Source organism: Pogona vitticeps, chromosome 10 (assembly GCF_051106095.1).
Source record: "Pogona vitticeps strain Pit_001003342236 chromosome 10, PviZW2.1, whole genome shotgun sequence".
Classification (NCBI taxonomy): domain Eukaryota; kingdom Metazoa; phylum Chordata; class Lepidosauria; order Squamata; family Agamidae; genus Pogona; species Pogona vitticeps.
This window is the reverse complement of record NC_135792.1, coordinates 23,587,815-23,606,372: the sequence shown is the minus strand read 5'-3', so window position 1 is coordinate 23,606,372 and position 18,558 is coordinate 23,587,815. Positions and strand designations below refer to the sequence as shown.

The following is an 18,558-nucleotide window of genomic DNA, read 5'->3' as shown; positions in this document are numbered from 1 at the left end:
AATCCAAGAAAGCCAACCGGTTGCCTTTAATGTCTTCCCTGGTGAACTTGATATTTGGGTCCACTGCGTTTATGTGGTCTGTGGAATCTTGATCTTCAACCAGGTGTCATCCGCATACCTAAACCAATCTAAATTACCAAGTAATTAGGATTATTTGGTAATTCCCACAGGCAAACTATACCAACCTATTGCTGAACTTGGGAATATTAAGAAGGATGCGCGCTCTAGGAACAGGTATGGAAACAAAAAGGAAATATTCATCCACTTAGGAATAGCGCAGGAGGAAAATAAAAGATATTAAACGTGGTTACATAAACCTCTAGATCTGGCTTTTTATGCATGCAAGCTTTTATGCACGCAAGAACGTTTAGATGAAAGATATAGATTTATCTAGAAAAGATAAGTGGGGGGAATTCCTGGCTCTCTCTCTCGGTCCATTGCTCCCACCTCAAGTCCATTGGCTCATGTTACACTCCCAAGGGGGGGGGGGGCAAAATTACCAATTGTTGTACTGATCCATGTAACTTCCCCCAGGGAGAGCCCACACGAAGCCCACTTGAGACTAAGTTATGTTAACAGTGTTTTGCATGACAGCACATTGTTATCTGGAATATTCTCTGAGGAGTCCAGGGTAAAAGTTCTTTTGCCTCTTCGCAAGAACCCGGTGGAAACGACTGACCCAAACCCACCCAGGGAATTTCATGGCTCACTCGGAAAGAGAGCTTGAATGTCCCCACGGGGGGGGGGAGGGGGGAGAGAGAGAAACCTTCTAAAATTAAACACGCCACACTTTCCAATGGGCCAATTCTTTCCTCCCCCAGCAATTTGTTATGGAGAGCTTTTCACAGATGATGGGACGGATGCCATTTGTAATGAGGTGGAGGGGTACAAGACAATGTTTCTCTGGAAGGGACCCGCTGAACTCACTAAAAATGAGATTCCAAAGTCCTTCCTTTCATGTGGGAAGAACGCAGAGCTACTCAGTGTTCAAGGAGAGCGGAAGGTTCCCGTTCCAGATTTTTTTTTTTTTTTTTTTTGAGGGGGGCAATGGATGTCCTTTTGCCAGATTTTTTTCTCTCTCTCATTTTGAAGTCTTTTTTTAAAAATTGCTTTTTGCATCACTGTATGAGCTTCTCTGCTCCGTTTACATGTTTGCAGATTTGAACAGTATCCTGCTTAAAATGCTTCTATCTGGCCTTCTGCTGCTGTTTAATGCGCTTCAGGACTCTGGGGCCGAGGATTCATTTCACCGCAGGGCCCTTAAACTTATGAAGGAAGCACCTTTAATTGATGGGTAGGTACGAATTTCTTCCTCCCTGAAACTCAGTTCAGGCCACTTGTAGTTGAACTATAAAGGCCATACCTTTTCCACGCCACCTGTCCATATTGCTCGCATAACACCTTTCTTTTCTTTTCTTCTTTTACTTTGTAGGCACAACGACCTGGCACTGAAGCTGAGGAGGTTCTACCACAGCAAGCTGAGTAAAGCCAACTTAAGGACCATCGATAGCACACTTACAAATATTCAGAAACTTAAAGCTGGCCACGTCGGGGCTCAGGTAAGGGGCTGTAGATTTTGAAACCAGCTAGGAAATGCTTGGCTTCCTTCTTGGACTGCATTGTTGAGATTATTGGACAAAACTGTCCTTGGGCTTTGGCTATGGATGTTATGGTCACCGTTTACTTCACTCCCTAGTCTGACTTAGTTTATTCTGGATGTCCAACATTTTGGATCATCTCACCTGGGAGAATAATGAGATGCCGGTTCAACTCAGCACAATTTTGCTTTCTATTCCTTCCCAGTGTCTTGTGCTTGCCAGCAATTTCTGTATCTCTGCTTGACAGCTTTATTGCTAAGGTTACAAATGTTGGTTCTACATAGCCCCTTGCCCATGAGAAACTGGAGTAGGAATACTTCAATAAGGAATAAATGAATACATTAAATGTGAGAGGTGGCTGCTAAAGGACACTACTGTGAATTAGGTGAGGATTCTGTACTCTTCTTTGTGAGGTAAAATTGGTACCTAAACTAGGTCCCAAACGAATGCCTTATCATGAGTAGAAGGGCAGTGAATCCTCATTTGGAGTCTTGTATTTGAAAAGTTAATGAACCACGGCCATCATTCTGAAGTTTTCTGAACGGCTTTCCATTCCAAAGCTTGACTATCCAGTCGTCTGATTTAAGGACTTGATTTAAAGATTAAGGCCTCTAAGGATGAAGATCAGGAACCTTGAAGTTTTCCACCCACATGTCATGGGGACTGGGCAGCTGACTTAATGTACTGCCATTTTGTTTACATTATGGAAAATCTGTCTCACTTCACTTTTATACATATGAATGAGCAACTATAATTTAATACCCAGTTTGGAATCCCCTTAGATAAGGCCCAGGTTAAATTCTATTCTCCTTTGTCAGTGGAGATAACCAACATACTTCCGGGGCAGGGGGAGAGTTGATCATTGATAGACCAATGAATGCAGATAGACGGACGGACGGACGGACGGACGGACGGACGGACGGACGGACGGACGGACGGACGGACGGACGGACGGACGGACGGACGGACAGACAGACAGACAGACAGACAGACAGACAGACAGACAGACAGATAGATAGATAGATAGATAGATAGATAGATAGATAGATAGATAGATAGATAGATAGATAGATAGATAGATAGATAGATAGATAGATAGATAGATAGATAGATAGAAGGGGAAAATATAATAAAAATAAAAAGTTTTTTTTAAAAACATGGTAGCATCTTAAAGATTAGTTTTTATACATTGTCTGATGAAGTGAACTTGTCCAACGAAAGCTCACATTAAAAAAAAATTTAGTCTAAGGTGCCACCATGGTTTTGTCTCATTTTTAAAAACTTTTTAAATTTTGTTTTTGCCTATAATGCTTGCACGGCTACCCCTTCTTCACCTATTCTTTCATATGAAATAAAAGCTGTTGAACTTTATAAACAGAACATGTGGTTTGGCCTATTGAGGACCACCCTACCATTAGACAGTGTGAAGCAGCAGCCTCAGGTTGCTAATCCTGGAGGGAGCCTGAAGTCATGAAGGGTGAAGGACCGAGCTGGCCATGGTCCATAGGGAACCATCTGCCCGATCAGTTACCATGCAACTGTTAGCATGGAAATGGGAAGAGTCTCCGTTATTGAGGTCTGTTTTGGCTTTTCCCCCCCTCTGGGAGCAGAAAGTTTTGGTTCAACCCTAGACCTGCAGCATGGGCTTTAAAGCAGTGGTGCCTCGCTTAACGATTGCCTTGTTAAATGACAAAAACGCTATATGATGACTGTTTTGCAATAGCTTTTATGATCGCAAAACAATGTTTTAATAGGCAAAATCTGCTTTGCGACGATCGGTTCCCTGCTTCGGGAACCGATTCTTCACATTACGACATTTTTAAAGCAGCTGATCGGCGGCTTCAAAATGGCCGCCTGCTGTGTAAAATGGCTCCCCGGTGTGTTTTTGGACGGATTCCTCGCTTTACAGGCACCAAAAATGGCTGCCCCTATGGAGGATCTTCTCTGGACGGTGAGTTTTTCAGCCCATTGGAACGCATTGAACGGGTTTTCAATGCGTTTCAATGGGATTTTTTATTTCGCTTAACGAGGATTTCACTCTACAGCGATTTCGCTGGAATGGATTATCCTCGTTAAGCGGGGCACCACTGCATTTGTTGTTTCAAATTATATACACCCCCCCCCCACTCTGGGTGGTTTGCAACATGTGCAAACAGCATTCTCTCCCCCCCCCCCCCCAGTGAGCTGGTTACTCAATTTATTGACCTCAGAAGGACAGGAGGTTTAGTCAGTCTGGACACATTGGGATCAATCTCAGGTCAAACTCAGGTCATCACTGCAAGACTGCTGTATAACCACCCTGCCAGGGGCTGTTAAGTTAATTCTTTGATGCCTTTGCAAAGGGAGACGACTCTTTTCAAAGCAAAACTTTGCTAAAAAGGCAGCACGACATATCTACACCTTACATAAAGGATGAGAGTTTTAAAAAAAAACAAAACACAGGCCATGTTCCTTTCAGGTTTGGACCATACATTTGTCCTGTGGTTCTCAAAATAAAGACGCAGTGCACCTCACCCTGGAACAGATTGACATTATCAAACGGATGTGTAAAAGCTACGATGAGCTGGAGCTGGTGACATCTTCCCAAGGTGAGCTGAAGGCTCATTTTGACATTTCCATTGCTTTCAGATCACGGAAGGATACCTCGTAGGGTACCTATCCAAGGTATTTGTATTTTTACCAACAGCAAACACACACACACACTTTGCCTTCGCTATATTAGGAACCACTTGTGAAGAGAAACAAGGACAGAGCTGTGTGCTCCTTGTGGGATTCAAAGGACAGGTGATACCATTATCGGACCACTTAAAAAATTGGAACAGCAAGCTTTTGACATTAAAACTATCTTCATCAGGCTGGGCACCAAAATATCATAGGCACTAGAGATATAAGAGAGTCCCAAAAATTCTTGCTGATTGTCTATGCCCGTCTCAAAGGCGAGTTCAAAAAGTGTGACAGCGAGCTTTCAAGGATAAAGTATCTTCTTCAAGGCTATGCCTCAAGTTCTTCAAATTTATATGCTGTTTTTAACAGTCCATTTAAGCCAAATGAAAGCCAAATCAATAGTTTTACCGTGATGTCCGAGAACTCACCTCCGAGAACTCACTCAGTTGATCAGCCCTGATCAGCCATTTTATGATATCTTACAGCTCAGGAAAAATCAAGGAAAGGCTGCACAGGCATGGAAACAATACAAATGCAGGAGCCTATAGGTCTTCCAGAAAAAAACAGCACCTAATTTTGAAACTGCCCATAGGAACTTGATGCACATAGATACCTTCTTCAAGAAGAGTTTCTCTTTAGCCATTTATATATATTTATCATGTGCCTCACGTTCTTGTGGGCAATTCCAAAATTAGGTGCTGTTTTTCTGGAAAACCTGGAACAGTTGTTATCAACAGGCTATCAGCCACTCAGCAGCTGGGCGGGCAACCTTCCCTTTCTTGCATGGATAGGGCACATTTTGCTGTATAAGAGAACAAGGAAGCTATTACTGTAGTATAAATACAAATGACTCCTTCAGATTTTGCAAATGGAGACATTCAAAGTGCTTGGTGAGGACCGCTAACTTTAAGATCTACAACTGGGGAAGCCAAGCCGAGCCGAGCTGTGCTAGTGGCCTCAAGTTAGAACATCTCAGGGGAGAAAAGGCTAAGACTTGTTTTTCTGATTTTCTATGTCTGCATCAGAAAGAAAGAAAAAATCATCTGTAAAAGTCATATTTACAAACCTATATTGGATTTACCATATTGCACTCCAGCATGGGCTCCCAAAGACCGTCTGCCTTCAGAAAATAAGCTGATATTTATTGGTCACTTGAAGCCTGATGTTGATGTAAATAAAAGAATTTAAATAAGCAACGCTGCTTGTTAGCCAGGACTGCCTGGTTGATGGACCCTGGGATGGATGCCAATTTTCTCCCCATCCCTTTCTGTGATTTATAAAGCCAGTACTTGAGTGCATTTTCATCAGTGGTCTATTGGGAGCAGGCTGGGCTTTTTAACACTCAGCCTGTCTTATCTGCTTCAAACGTAGGCATCGCCAACAGTGACAAGATTGCATCTTTGATGGGCATCCATGGAGGTCACGCCATTGACAGCAGTCTTGCCACCCTGAGGATGTTTTACGACCTAGGGGTTCGGTATTTGACCCTGACACCTTACTGCAACACTCCCTGGTAACCAAAAAAAAGCAGGCCTTTTTAAAGAGGGTACCGACAGGGAAGAATATCCAGGACAAGGGAGCTGAATTTGATAGAAAATGGAATAAAGTGGCTGAATGACATCATGCTAAAGAACCATAGCATAGAGAGCTATAGTATAAAGATCTTATATATATGATCCGTGGCCCATATGGGGGTCCTGATCCGCCTGATGGGAGTTCCAGGTCTCCTGACCCCTCCTGAAGCCATGCCACTTATGCCTATAAGATTGGGAAAAGTAATTCTCCTTCTCTCACCCGTATTATCCCTGTACACTTCAAAAGATCAAATCCACGCGACGGAGTGAGCTCCTGTCGCTTGTCCCAGCTCCTGCCAACCTAGCAGTTCGAAAGCATGTAAAAATGTGAGTAGATAAATAGGGACCACCTTGGTGGGAAGGTAACAGCGTTCTGTGTCTCGCTGTGCTAGCCACGTGACTACAGAAACGGTCTTCGGACAAACGCTGGCTCTACGGCTTGGAAACGAGGATGAGCACCGCACCCTAGAGTCGATCACGACTGGACTAAATGTCAAGGGGAACCTTTACCTTTATCTTACACTTCAAAATGGGATACCTACTGTAGTGTATTGCAGTGAAGAGAGTGGTGGACTAGGACTCAGGAGGCCTGGATTCGAATCCCCACTCAGCCATGAAAAGGAGGTGGGGGTGTAGAACTGGTAAATCCACTCCTTAAATATCACATTGGCTCTGAAAGTCCTATTTGGTTCATTATGAGCTGGTTCTGATTTGAAGGCCCATGACCATGACAACATTTCAAAATAAATTTCTTTAGGCTCACCACTAATAGGAATAATTAACATTTTATACCAATAACATAGTAAAATGGATGGGAGCCAGACTACGTTTTTTAGTGTCGCTGAAAACGGCAGGACTGAAGTGAGCTGTGACTAGTTTGATTTCAATAGGATTCAAGCATGACTACATTGCTTACCCATGTGAAAAAAATAATTGATTTTTTCCCCTCTTTTTTAATGTTTTAATGGCTTGCTAGGGCAGAAGCAGCTTCACCAAAGTACGGTAATTTTTATACCGACGTTCATGGATTAAGTGACTTCGGTGAAGTGAGTAAACCTCTTCACAATGTTTAATTCTGTTTTGGTAAGGAAAAAAGTCTTCTACTAACCTGCGGCAATCAAAGTATTCTTAATGTCCCTCTTGAGTGCACATGTGCTGCAGTGTAATCGCCACAGTTATTCCCTAAGTCATTTAAAGGTGGAGCCACATCCAGGACTTGGAGAACCCATGGGCAACATGACAGCTGTGGGACCCCATCTTACGAGTGAGCCCCAAGGTGGGGGTCATCATCAACGGTCCCCCTTCATTTTCCCTTCTTCTGTGGCTTCTCCTTGCTCCTGTGATCAAGAGCACAAGAAAATAAGAACGGCCCGATGGAATGTCCCTCTAAGTCCAACATCTTGTTTCTTACTCTGACCTCTCAGAAAGGAAGCCATATGTCCTATTTTGGAAAGGACAGTCCTCTATTTTAAGGGCTTGTCCAGACCAAACAGAAGATGAAACCACAGGGGTTTTGAAGTCGCCCATCAATGCCTGGGTGGCGAAATCAGCAGGCACTGTTAAGTATAAGACAAGACATAATGAGAGGAGAGGATAAAAGCCTGTATGGTACGCAGTAAGAGTATTTATTCTGGAATGGATGGGTTGGTTTCATTTTTATATGAACTTTATATAACTTGAGGGTAGGGGTGAATTTTTGGATTTTTTTTCCTGGACTACCCATTCTTTACTTCTCTATTCCGGCAGTTCCTTACAGAAAGCTGATAGTGGCTCGCCGGGGATTAAAAAAAAAGCTGCAGATGTAAGACTTTGAGCTTTAGCTAGGCCTAGCTGTGCCCCAACTTCCTGTTTCTGCCCCAGTGCTAACTGGGAGCTTCCTTTCTGAACAGGAAGTTAAGTGGCGCTAGGCCTAGCTCAGTCTCAAAGCCGTCCAGTTGAGCCTTAAACTACCTCTTTAGGTGTTTGTAATGTGACTATCTCTCGGGCAAAACATCCAGAATGAAGGGGTATGGGATCTGTAGTCCAAGAGATCCAAAAAATCCCATCCCATGAAACTCAAACTTTTCTCAGCCTACTTCTACCTCACTGGGGTTGTTCTAGAGTAGAGTTCGGTTAGCCACTTTGAGCCCGTGGGAGGGAAAGTGTGATAGAAATGTAGCAGTAAATAAATGTGCTCTTATATTTGGTCAAACCTATAAAACAGATGAAGCCCTCGACTTCTTTTGTGCCAGGAAGTGGTGAAGGAGATGAACCGCCTGGGGATGATAATAGACTTATCTCATGCCTCCGAAGCCACTGCAAGGGCGGTTCTGAGGATCTCCAAAGCACCGGTCATATTCACCCATTCCGCTGCCTTCTCCGTCTGCAACCATCCAAAGAACATCCCCGATTCTATTTTGCAACTCTTGGTGGGTTATGTCTTCTTTTTGTCTGAAGAAATAATCATGCAAAGAAGGGCACAGATGGAGACTAGGAAAAAAAAATGTTTTCTGCCTGCTGCAAAACCGTTCAGGGAAATAACTCTGCCATGGCCCCATTTTGCAGAGTTTCCAGACCAGCACAAACAAGATCTATGGATCAATATTACCTGCTCCTTCTGCTCTGCAGAGAAAAGCCCATGAACACTCAGGGAGGCTGGGACCTGAACCAGTTGTCTCAGATGGCAAGGTTAATAAGGGGAAAAGTCTAACATCCAATGCACACAGATGTGCAGTCATAGGCAATAATATCACCTGGTGACCTATGGGTTCTCTACTTTGGTGCGAGGTGTGTCTGTTAAGGCAAGCAATGGCCGTCCCCATGATCTGTCCATAGTCATCGATCCCATAATTATTTTGAGTACTTTTATCTTCTCCTGAACTTTGAAGTCAGATGTTGGCTGGATAGTTCAATGGTTAGGTCTCTGGCTGTGGAGCCAGAGGTTGGGAGTTTGATTCCCCCACTGTTCCTCTTGGGAAAAGAGCCAGCCTGGGTGGCCTTGGGCAAGCTGCACGTTGGTCCCAGGGCACACACCCCAGGAGAAAGGAAGGGCAAACCATTTATGGGTACTTTCTACCTGGGAAACCCTGGGAAAAGTCACCATAACTCAGAATTGACTTGGCAGTACATCATGATGATGATGAAGAAGAAACAACTTTGAAATCAGGACAAAAATCAGCTGCAATCCTTTTTTGTAGGACTTTGGGCAGATCATAGGATTCAAGGAGCTTCCTTTAACAGCAGAGGCACCACCCCTGTTGCTCTGGAAAACCTGTAGCTTTCCAGATGTTTTTGCATTCCAGATGTTGCCAGCCCTCGATCAACGAATGATGGGAGCTGCAGCCCAGTAACATCTGGAGGGACTCAGGTGCCCCAACCCCACCATATATCCTTCCAGGCCCTGATGACTCATGCCACGCTTCCAGATGAGGGATGATGATGCTTACAGGGACTGCCCTCCCATATGCTTCGCTGCAACAGCTTTTGGGCATACAGAATGCAGTGCAATTTGACACATTTTTTAAACTCAGAATTAAGCCACAAAGCACAAAATAGTAGCCACTGGAGGAGTGGGACAATTTCAAAACACAGCCCTAAATTCTCTATCGCTTTCTCGCATGATTGCTTCAAGTTCCCTGTTCTTTAAAAGTATCTTAATTGTAAAGCTATTTTAAAAGGAGGATGTTCAAGGTTCAAATGCCTTTAGGTTGCCTGTATCTCTGATTAGAAATAAGAGTGTTTCTGGCCAGACCATGTGAGTGTGTCCTTGGCTTGTAGAGAGGTGGTGAATCTTTTTCCCTTGCTCCCTTTTCTTCGTTCTTCTTCTCTTACAGAAACAAAACAATGGGATTATAATGCTGTCATTCGATGTCAAATTCCTGGCTTGCAGCGGTCCTTCCGTTACGGTGTCTAATGTAGCTGGTTGGTACCTTTTCTGTAAATTCTTTCAGAATGGGCAGGTTTCACTAGCCAGCAGGCAGCTATACCGGGCTGTACCTCGTGGCGCAGGGGTTAAACTGTTATACTATAGAGAAGACTCTGTTTGTGAGGTGCATTCAATCCCAGGGTCAGGCATCCATCCCAAGGTTGTGTCAACCATCTGAGGTCAGTAAATTGAGTACTTCCAGATTTCTGGAAGGGGGCAAGGTGTAGCCAGCATAATTAAATTGTAAGAACCGCCCAGTACTTTAAGTTCTATAGGGAGGTATATAATAAGCACACTTTGCTTAGCCATTATTGTCCACTCTTGGGTTTCTTCACTGTTTGAAAAGTCCTCTCTCTGTCTGGGCGCCTCAGACATGGCAAGTCCACTACTGAGAATCCAGCTACCAAAATTGGGAAAAAAATATGGCTAAAAATGAACAAACAAACGAGAGAGAGAGACAGAGAGAGAGAGAGAGAGAGAAAAAAGAAAAGAAAAGAAAAGAAAAGAAAGAAAGAAAGAAAGAAAGAAAGAAAGAAAGAAAGAAAGAAAGAAAGAAAGAAAGAAAGAAAGAAAGAAAGAAAGAAAGAAAGAAAGAAAGAAAGAAAGAAAGAAATTACCATCCCCACCACTCAGAAAAGGCTGTTCACATATTTGGGAGTCTGATATCAGGCCACCCATCACCTAAAGCTATTTGTGCTCAGAAGACTCCCAAGCATATTACAAAGAGGCCACATTCCCACTACGGTCCAAAGGACGATGGTCACAAGAACGAGACTAACGATATCCTTGCTGTCCGCATGCCACATTGTCTCTAAGGAGTGATGACCAATAAGGGGATGTGAAAGCTTCTCGGTCTGATATGTTTCTCCCAATCCAACTGTGTTTTCTTTTCTTTCTTTCCGATCCTTTTTTCATATCTTCTCGCAAGGCTTCGTGCCTCTGTTCCCCACGGGGATCCACATAAACACATTTCCTAATGTGTTGCAGCTTTTGTGCGTTTGTTTTAATGAATGCATACTTGGGCACATTTTCCCATGGAGTAAAGTATGGGAGCATCCCCATCACACACACACCCCAAAAAATTACACATTATTGTGTGCATTTGTTTGGGTATGTAATCTGGAAAGCAAAAATAACCTGCCTCTTGACCATTTTTTTTTCTCAGTGACAAGTAATGGAAAATATGCAAACACTTTTGGTTACAGGCACATAGAACAGAAGTTCAATGATGATGGTGGCATTTATGATGAATTCTTTCAAAAAGATTTCTTTTCTGTCCCTAGTAGCGACAGCATAAGGAGTAGTTTTATTGCTAGCACCATTCCTGTGATCAACTTGCTTCAGATCTTACTAGGCATGGCATAGGCGCAACCACGACACAGGAGCGACCACCACTGTACACAAAAATGTGTATCTAGGCTAGAATCCTCTTGCTGCTTTAAGTTTGCGTAAAGGAAACCGTGTAAGTCTTGGCGCAAATTGCTGCTTGTTATTAAGCTGTGGATCACATGGCTAATTGTAACATTGCTGCACACCTCCAGGAACGCAACCAGCACTTCGTTCGTGATTAGACATTTGCTCCTGCCACTTACGCTCTTCCCCAGATACTAGCGTGAATTGTCAATAGGATTTTGGCAGCTGAGCCTAAGAGTGCAGAGTTGGGATGGGCCATCTTGGAGGAGACGAAACCACATTCGTAGCCTTGATATTTTCGCTGGAATACTGGCCCTTCCCTGTGTGTTCCAGCTGGTTTTCTGTAAACAATGCCTCACCCAGTTGCACTGGGAAGATTCGCCTCTCTTAGCCTTTGCTTCTTGTCCAGTCACATACCGAAAGTGGGGCGTGACCCATGGAGCCCAGCCTCTGTGGAATTTGCTGGAGGAATTCTCTATTTCCACTGTGCTAGCCATATAATCTGAGCCACTCAAGATGGCATACAAATGAGATTATTCTTTTATCGTGACTTGTCCATTAAGATTCGGAGTTGTCCTTTCTAACCCATGTTTGTTCTCTTGTTCCATCGTGCCGTCCTTTCTGTCCTCTCTTCTCTCTCCTTTCAGATCATTTTGACCACATCCAGAACACGATCGGTCCAGAACACTTAGGAATCGCAGGCAACTATGACGGCTTCAACATGTCAGTAAAACCCATGCACGCTTGCTTCTAAAATCTTTGATACACAGTCTTATGTGCATTTATGTAAGTTGTGGAGTGCCCCCAAAAATGTTTTGCTGTGCAGCCTACCCAAATTTTGTATAAAGTATGCATAACATGCATTTGAATGAATTGTTGAATGCAAAGCCAACCTAGATAAATCCCATTGATTCAATGGGTCTACTCTCATTGGGACTAGCTAGCTCAGAGTGGTTGTATAGACCAGATGAGCGGGATACAAATCAAATCCAATCAATCAATCAATCAATCAATCAATCAATCATTCAGTCCATCCATCCATCCATCAACCAATCGATCAATCAATAAATAGCTATTGGATTTAGCCCTTTGCTGGTACAATGGACTCCCTCTAAGACAGAGGTTTGTCAGCATGCAGAACACGGGTGGGTCATGACTAACTACAGTTCCAGTGGTGCCGAAAATCCACTCCAGGTTTTACTCTGCAGTCCATGGGAGATAGTTAAGGTGCCCACCCATATCCCCACCTTGGAGCAGTCATGACTCCTCTGCACACAAATAACTTGGACCAAAATTGAAATGGGTGATGTTTGCACAATGAGGCACATCAATCGATAAAACTTTTGCTCCTCCTTAAACGCGCATGCCCAAAAAAAGCTCCCTCGCAACAGGCACTCGTGCAGACACCAAGCTAGCCGGCTTGTTGACGTCAGTCACTTGAGCATTCTTGAAGCCTGGAAGCTCATCCAGAAAAAACACACGAAGCAAAACCTTGCCTTATTTGGCTCAAGAGGTGTGTGGCTTGCCATCAGAATTTCAAGAGAGCCTCTTTCTGTCTTCCTTCCTGGAACTGAAAGGGAGTTGAGTGCCGTTTTTGGGTGGCTTTCTATTTAGTGTTGTTGTTGTTGTTTTTCCTGTGAGGAGGGGGAAGAAAAGGAACATGCCAAACTATGCACAAAGTTTAAAGAAAAACAAGAAATCTATCATACAAGTTCCTGAGTGGACTTCAAGGAGCATGTATTTTCAAGAGCAATTTTTAAGTATCCAGGTTTTGCTTTGCTCGGAAGAGGACAAGCAAGCTTATATAACTGATTCTCCAAAATGTCCGTATTTGCTAGCTTTTAAAGAAGGCAGCTACCTTTTATAGGATTTATTATTAGACTTCCCTCTTGCCAGTTCCCCCCCCCCAAGTGCACAAATACCTCACCAGGCAACCCACACCAGAAAGGAGGGAGAACCACTCCAAAAGACACTGTGCTCCTTATTCACACGGCAGTAGTTTCTCCACAACAATTTATAGTTTGATGTATTGCGTTTCAGTTTTTAATTTACTTCACATTCCGTCTCCATGAATCTGCTTTAGTTCAGAAGCAAACTAAGCTCTTCATTCTTCATTAAACACCAGGTTTCCCTACCCGCCCACCCAAGATCCATATCAATCTTTGAATGCTTTCAAAGTTTTCGCCGGGGTTTCTAAAAGGTCGGTCTCTTACCCATTCCTGTCTCAGTTTCCTATCTCCAACGTAAAACTCAGGCTATGATTTTCCAGTGGCACATTTTTCCATTTCTCCAGCTGCATCATATTTCTCCCACATCCCATGTCGCATCCAGCTGCATGCTAAAACAATAATCATACTTTCAAAACACCAAAACAAAGACTAAGAATAGAGGAGCCTTTAATTCTCTGCAGTTAGTGGGCTGAAGATGGAGTGTAATGAATTGTTTGTTCAGTTGGTTTCTGATTATTATTATTTTTTGTGACAGACACCCAGTGGGACTGGAGGATGTTTCCAAATATCCCGTTTTGATTGCAGAGCTGCTGAAGAGAGGGTGGAGTGAGGAAGTACTGAAGGATGTCTTGAGAGAGAACTTTCTTCGTGTTTTCCGTGAAGTGGAAAAAGTAAGGATTTTTTTAATTGAATGCTGTTAATTATCTTTTTCAAACCTTTTATTGTACATCAAGACCAGGAGATGGTTTTGATGTACACCTGATATTGTTGCACTATTACCTTGGCTGTTTGGTGGGACGTCTTACATGGGTAGGATGCAGGAAAGGCTGTGAATTTCAGGTTCATGGGAACAGTCCATCTGCTCTTGAGTGCCACTATGAACTTGACTTGACTCGTCCAAGGTGTTAATTGGTTTTCTAGTTAGTTCAGACTAAAACCGAGAATGGTGTGGAGCGGGGGGGGGGGACTGAACTCTTGACCAACCCACAAGCAACACAGCCAGCTTATGTGCTATTGATTTTCATTTTGATCTTGCCAAGCTTCTTTTAAGAAACACACACACACACAACTGGAGAAAATAAAAGAACGGGCTGGTCACGTACTGCTTGCTGGGGGAAAAAAAAGCAGATTACAGGTTAATTGTGAAAGACATTTTTGCCAATCATGACACAACTAGGATCCAGAGTTTTCTCTTTGATGGATTGCAGGACCATCTCTGATCCAGTGGAAGTTTTTGCTAATGGAAATACCAGGAAGTTTTGAAGATTTTCCTGTACTACTTTGTTCAACCACCTGCACTGTCCCAATCCTGCGATGCAGGTTTTCCAGGAGAATAAAAAGCTACAGGAAAAGGATGAAAAGTCTCCTGCACCACAATGGGGAAATCCCATGAGCACTGATTAATCTGTTTTCTTTCTGGTATTTCCATACTGCTATAACCTAATTTGAAAAAATTGCTGTCTTGGACTACAGAAGTCACATAGTTTGGCAAATTATAGTCTTTGGCTTGCAGAATTCTGAGAGTTTTTACAATCGCAGAACACAATTTTAGTGATTTTTTTTTAAATTTTCTGGACTACAGATACCATAATTCTCTATTCTGGAGTTCTACGTACATTGCAGACATAGGATGCAACAGGGACAGAGGCCCAAATTAGAAAGCTTTGAGGCTTAGCTCGGCCAAACTCTATCCAAGCTTCTTGTTTCTTCCTGAACAGGCCACTTGGGAGAAGCTTAGCTTAGTGCAAAGCCTTCTAATTTAGAACTTTCTCCCAAGCACAGTACACCACACAGAGGTGTCTGCAAGGCGCTTGCAAGGCAGGTAGATCTACCGGAATAGAGAATTGTGGAGGTTTTAGTCCACCAAATCCAAAAATCGTATCTCTACCTAGTTTTCCAAACCCTGTGGTGAAAGAGATAACAGGAGCAGATGTCTACTGGAAGATGGTTCACCTCAGCTGTGGCAATGAAGGATGATGAGAATTGTAAGCCAACCTACCTGGAGGGCCCAAAGTTGGAAAAAAAAAGTCTTGGATAAGTTTAGTTGTCTGCATTTCCAGCAGGAATGCTTTGCACCGGATGGGAATGAGAACAGAAACCTAGTAAAGCTGTGCCTCAGACCTCTACTTATATTATCGGATCTTGACTCCTGCGTTCCATATTTGAATTCTTCTAGGTGCGGGATGAGAGCCTTTCCATTAAAGCAAATGAAGAGACGATCTCCCCAGAGTTGGTGAAGCATCCATGTCGCCAGGAGCTGAAACCTCCTCCTCGAGCTACTATTTTGTATTGAGGTCAACGCTGGGACAACCAAGCCGATGGTTGTTTCAACTGTTGTTGGGTACCCACAGAAACCCTATCGGACCAAGAGAATGAATAAATGTATTTGATTGCCAGAATAAATTTAGCAACCTTAGAGGTGATTGGGTATGGCTTCTGAGTCCACTGGTGATGGGCCATTGGATAAAGGCCCTGAAAATTTCCTAAAAAATTGGAGCAACATGAGATATACAACCATTATAAAACCACTGAATCTTATCAAAGGTCACTCCATGAAAAGACAGGAGCTTTGAAACTTGTCTTAAACATAAAAACATGTATCATCCTCCAGCCCACATAGTTAGTAGCCCAACGGCTACAGGATTTTGGATTATGTAGTCCGAAAAAGTCAAGTTTCCTGTGTCTGAAGAAGGACAGTGGCAAATCAGCTCCCACAGAAGTCTGCTCATCTGTGTGTCTACCATTTTAGCTCTGTGGGAACATCTGTTGGCCTCACACCAGAGGCCGCTCATGGATCAAGGCAGAGGGGAGGTTTAACTCAAAAATTTGAGGAGCAGTGCTCCGTATCCAGTCACAACCTGCTTAGCCCTCTCACTGTTTTCACGCAAGGCAACAATAGGGAGCTGGAGCAAAAAAGCCTGAGAAATCATTCTGTGCTGCTTTTGCCACACAAAAACAAAAAGTGAATATTCGTCAAAGCAATATTGTTTGCCCTCTCATGAGACAGAGTGAGTTGTCGGCCTCAGGCAGCTGATTTGGGTCATTCAGAAAGCAAATGGTTAGATATTTAATTTTTTTATTTATAGTAATTATTCTTCAGTTTTGCTGTACCGGAAAGGGAGAGGCGTTCGTGGGACTTTTTTCGGTCAGGAACCACTAAGTGTTTTTCATCTTGAATTGAGGGGGGAATGCATTAGTGCTCCACCTCAGGTAACAAAATATCGTACTAATAGAGGATTCAATTTTCCAAGTGCTGATTCTAATGTATCCAAAATGCTTCCATCAGCACACAATGGAAAATGCTTTCTTCATCCGTGTATCAGAGCACTGCACAATTTAAAAATATGGGTGTACTGTACATGAAATACAGGTAAAGTGAAAACAAACTAAAATGTTAAGATAATTAGACTATGTTTGACCAGAAGCGGGGTATTTCAATACCGTTATCTCGGCCACTTGCTAGATCTTCTTTTGTTCCCATGGTGGGGCATACACAGCATGCACCTAAGTGCTGCATTGATTCAATTTCTCCACAGTCACAGAAAATTTGTCCTGTGTCCAAGTAGCCCCATTTTATGTGATTATTCTTTGATCGTCCCACTTCACTTCCAAGTAGTCTATTAAGGGAGTTCCAGATGATCCAGCCAGACTCTTATCTTGGTGGGAGACACTCTTTGGCATTCATCCACTCAGCAAGGTGTGCTGTTTTTGTTCACCATAGGTTTAGCCTTAGCTTAAGGGGAATTTAAGGGGAAGTATCATATTTTTCCACGTATAAGACCCCCCTACTTTTCTAACCCCAAATTAAGAAATCTAAGTGGGGCTTAGCAAGTGTAGGGGGGAAGGGATCAAAGCACTGCAGGATCACTTTGGTCCCTGCTTTCCCCTCCACTTGTGTTTGTTCTCTCCTCAGCTTACTTCTGTATATAAGACGACCCACAATTTTTAGACTAAATATTTTAGACAAAAGTATAGTCTTATACATGGAAAAATATGGTAAACCAGGAAATCTTAAGTTCTGCAGATGTACACACATTTTAAAAGGTGGAAAATCCCAAGCAGATGCAATAATAGAGACCACCCCTTTTAAAACCCAGTGGAGATGGACCATCTTCAACAGCCCCAAAATGGCCCTCTTGTCCCCACCTTTTGGAGGGAGGAAGAAAGGAAAAAATGAAGGGGGACCAGCCATAGGGAAGAACACTTCATTGCGACATTATTAAATGTAATTATCAATGAAGGCTGTTTGCTCTGTCTTCTTACAGAGTTGCTGCAAAGATAAAAGGATAAACCACATATATTACCTTGATCTCCCTGGAGGGAAGGTCAAGTGAAATGCAGTTTGTTTAAAAGAAAGGAAAGGAGGGGGGGAAGCGAAGGTCACCCATCTAACAGAAATATTCTACCAAACAAAGGGATGCAGTCTATTTCATGCCATCAATCAAACACTTGAGTGTGATCAATGAGACTGCAACTACATGGTCAAATACCATGGGATTTGTTCTGCTTATAATATTTATTTATTTATTTATTTATTTATTTATTTATTTATTTATTTATTTATTTATTTATTTATTTATTTATTTAGTTAGTTAGTTAGTTAGTTAGTTAGTTAGTTAGTTAGTTAGTTAGTTAGTTAGTTAGTTAGTTAGTTGATAGGCCGCCTTTCTCCCAATCAGGGGACCTAAGGCCACTCACAAAACAGTATTAAAAGGAATAGAGTTAAAAGCACGAAAACACAATTAAACTATATGCTCATTGAGATCCAAATGAATAATTAAAAGCAAGTAAACATTAAAGACTGTCTTAACTCCACGAAGGCATTCAGGGACTGAGTCATGACTGTTAAAAGCCTGCCTGAAAAGGGGAGTCTTCAAATCAAACAGGCTTTTCCCCACGTGATACTCTCTTGTAAAAACAGGGGGTGTTTCTGTAGATGGCAATTTGGTGATGTAACCAGTTGGAATGTGATGTTCAAGACTGGGGGAACCCTTCTCTCCGTTCTTGATTCTCTCCTGATCATCCTCTGAATTTTAATTTTAATTATTATCATTATTTTGCATATATGAGATTAGCACTAGATCACCCTATCACCTTAGCGCTGGGTCCTTGTCATTATTACTTCCTCTGTTTACATCTCATAAAATAATTATGGGACCAGAAGAGGGTCCCACAATGTTTATACATCCCGTTTCTTGCTTTACGGTTTCCAGTTTACTTCTCATGTTCCATGGTCCAGTTTTACGTGTCGTACAGCAACACATACAATTCAAAGGACCAGGAATGTACTCCACCTCAAAATATCCATTTCCCAGGCTTTGAGAATCAATTATTCTTCCTAAACTGGTCAGAAGTGGAGACCTGTTGAAATCAGGTCTCATTCGCCTGTGGGCCACGCGTGGCCTCTTCAGGCGGCCAGGCGGCCACTCCGGCCTTAGTCCATGCTGGTTCTACTT

The 18,558-nt window shown here is 42.8% G+C and overlaps 1 protein-coding gene across 1 annotated transcript; it reads left to right on the top strand.

Moving 5' to 3' along the window:
* Positions 1-2,486: 2,486 nt before the first annotated feature.
* On the top strand, positions 2,487-18,248 carry LOC110085510 (dipeptidase 2). Its single transcript, XM_078380509.1, has 5 exons — positions 2,487-8,244; positions 9,649-9,736; positions 11,801-11,876; positions 13,638-13,773; positions 15,279-18,248. Exons 1-5 carry the CDS (start codon positions 8,083-8,085, stop codon positions 15,393-15,395), a joined length of 579 nt encoding a protein of 192 aa, XP_078236635.1. The 5' UTR covers positions 2,487-8,082; the 3' UTR covers positions 15,396-18,248.
* Positions 18,249-18,558: the final 310 nt, after the last annotated feature.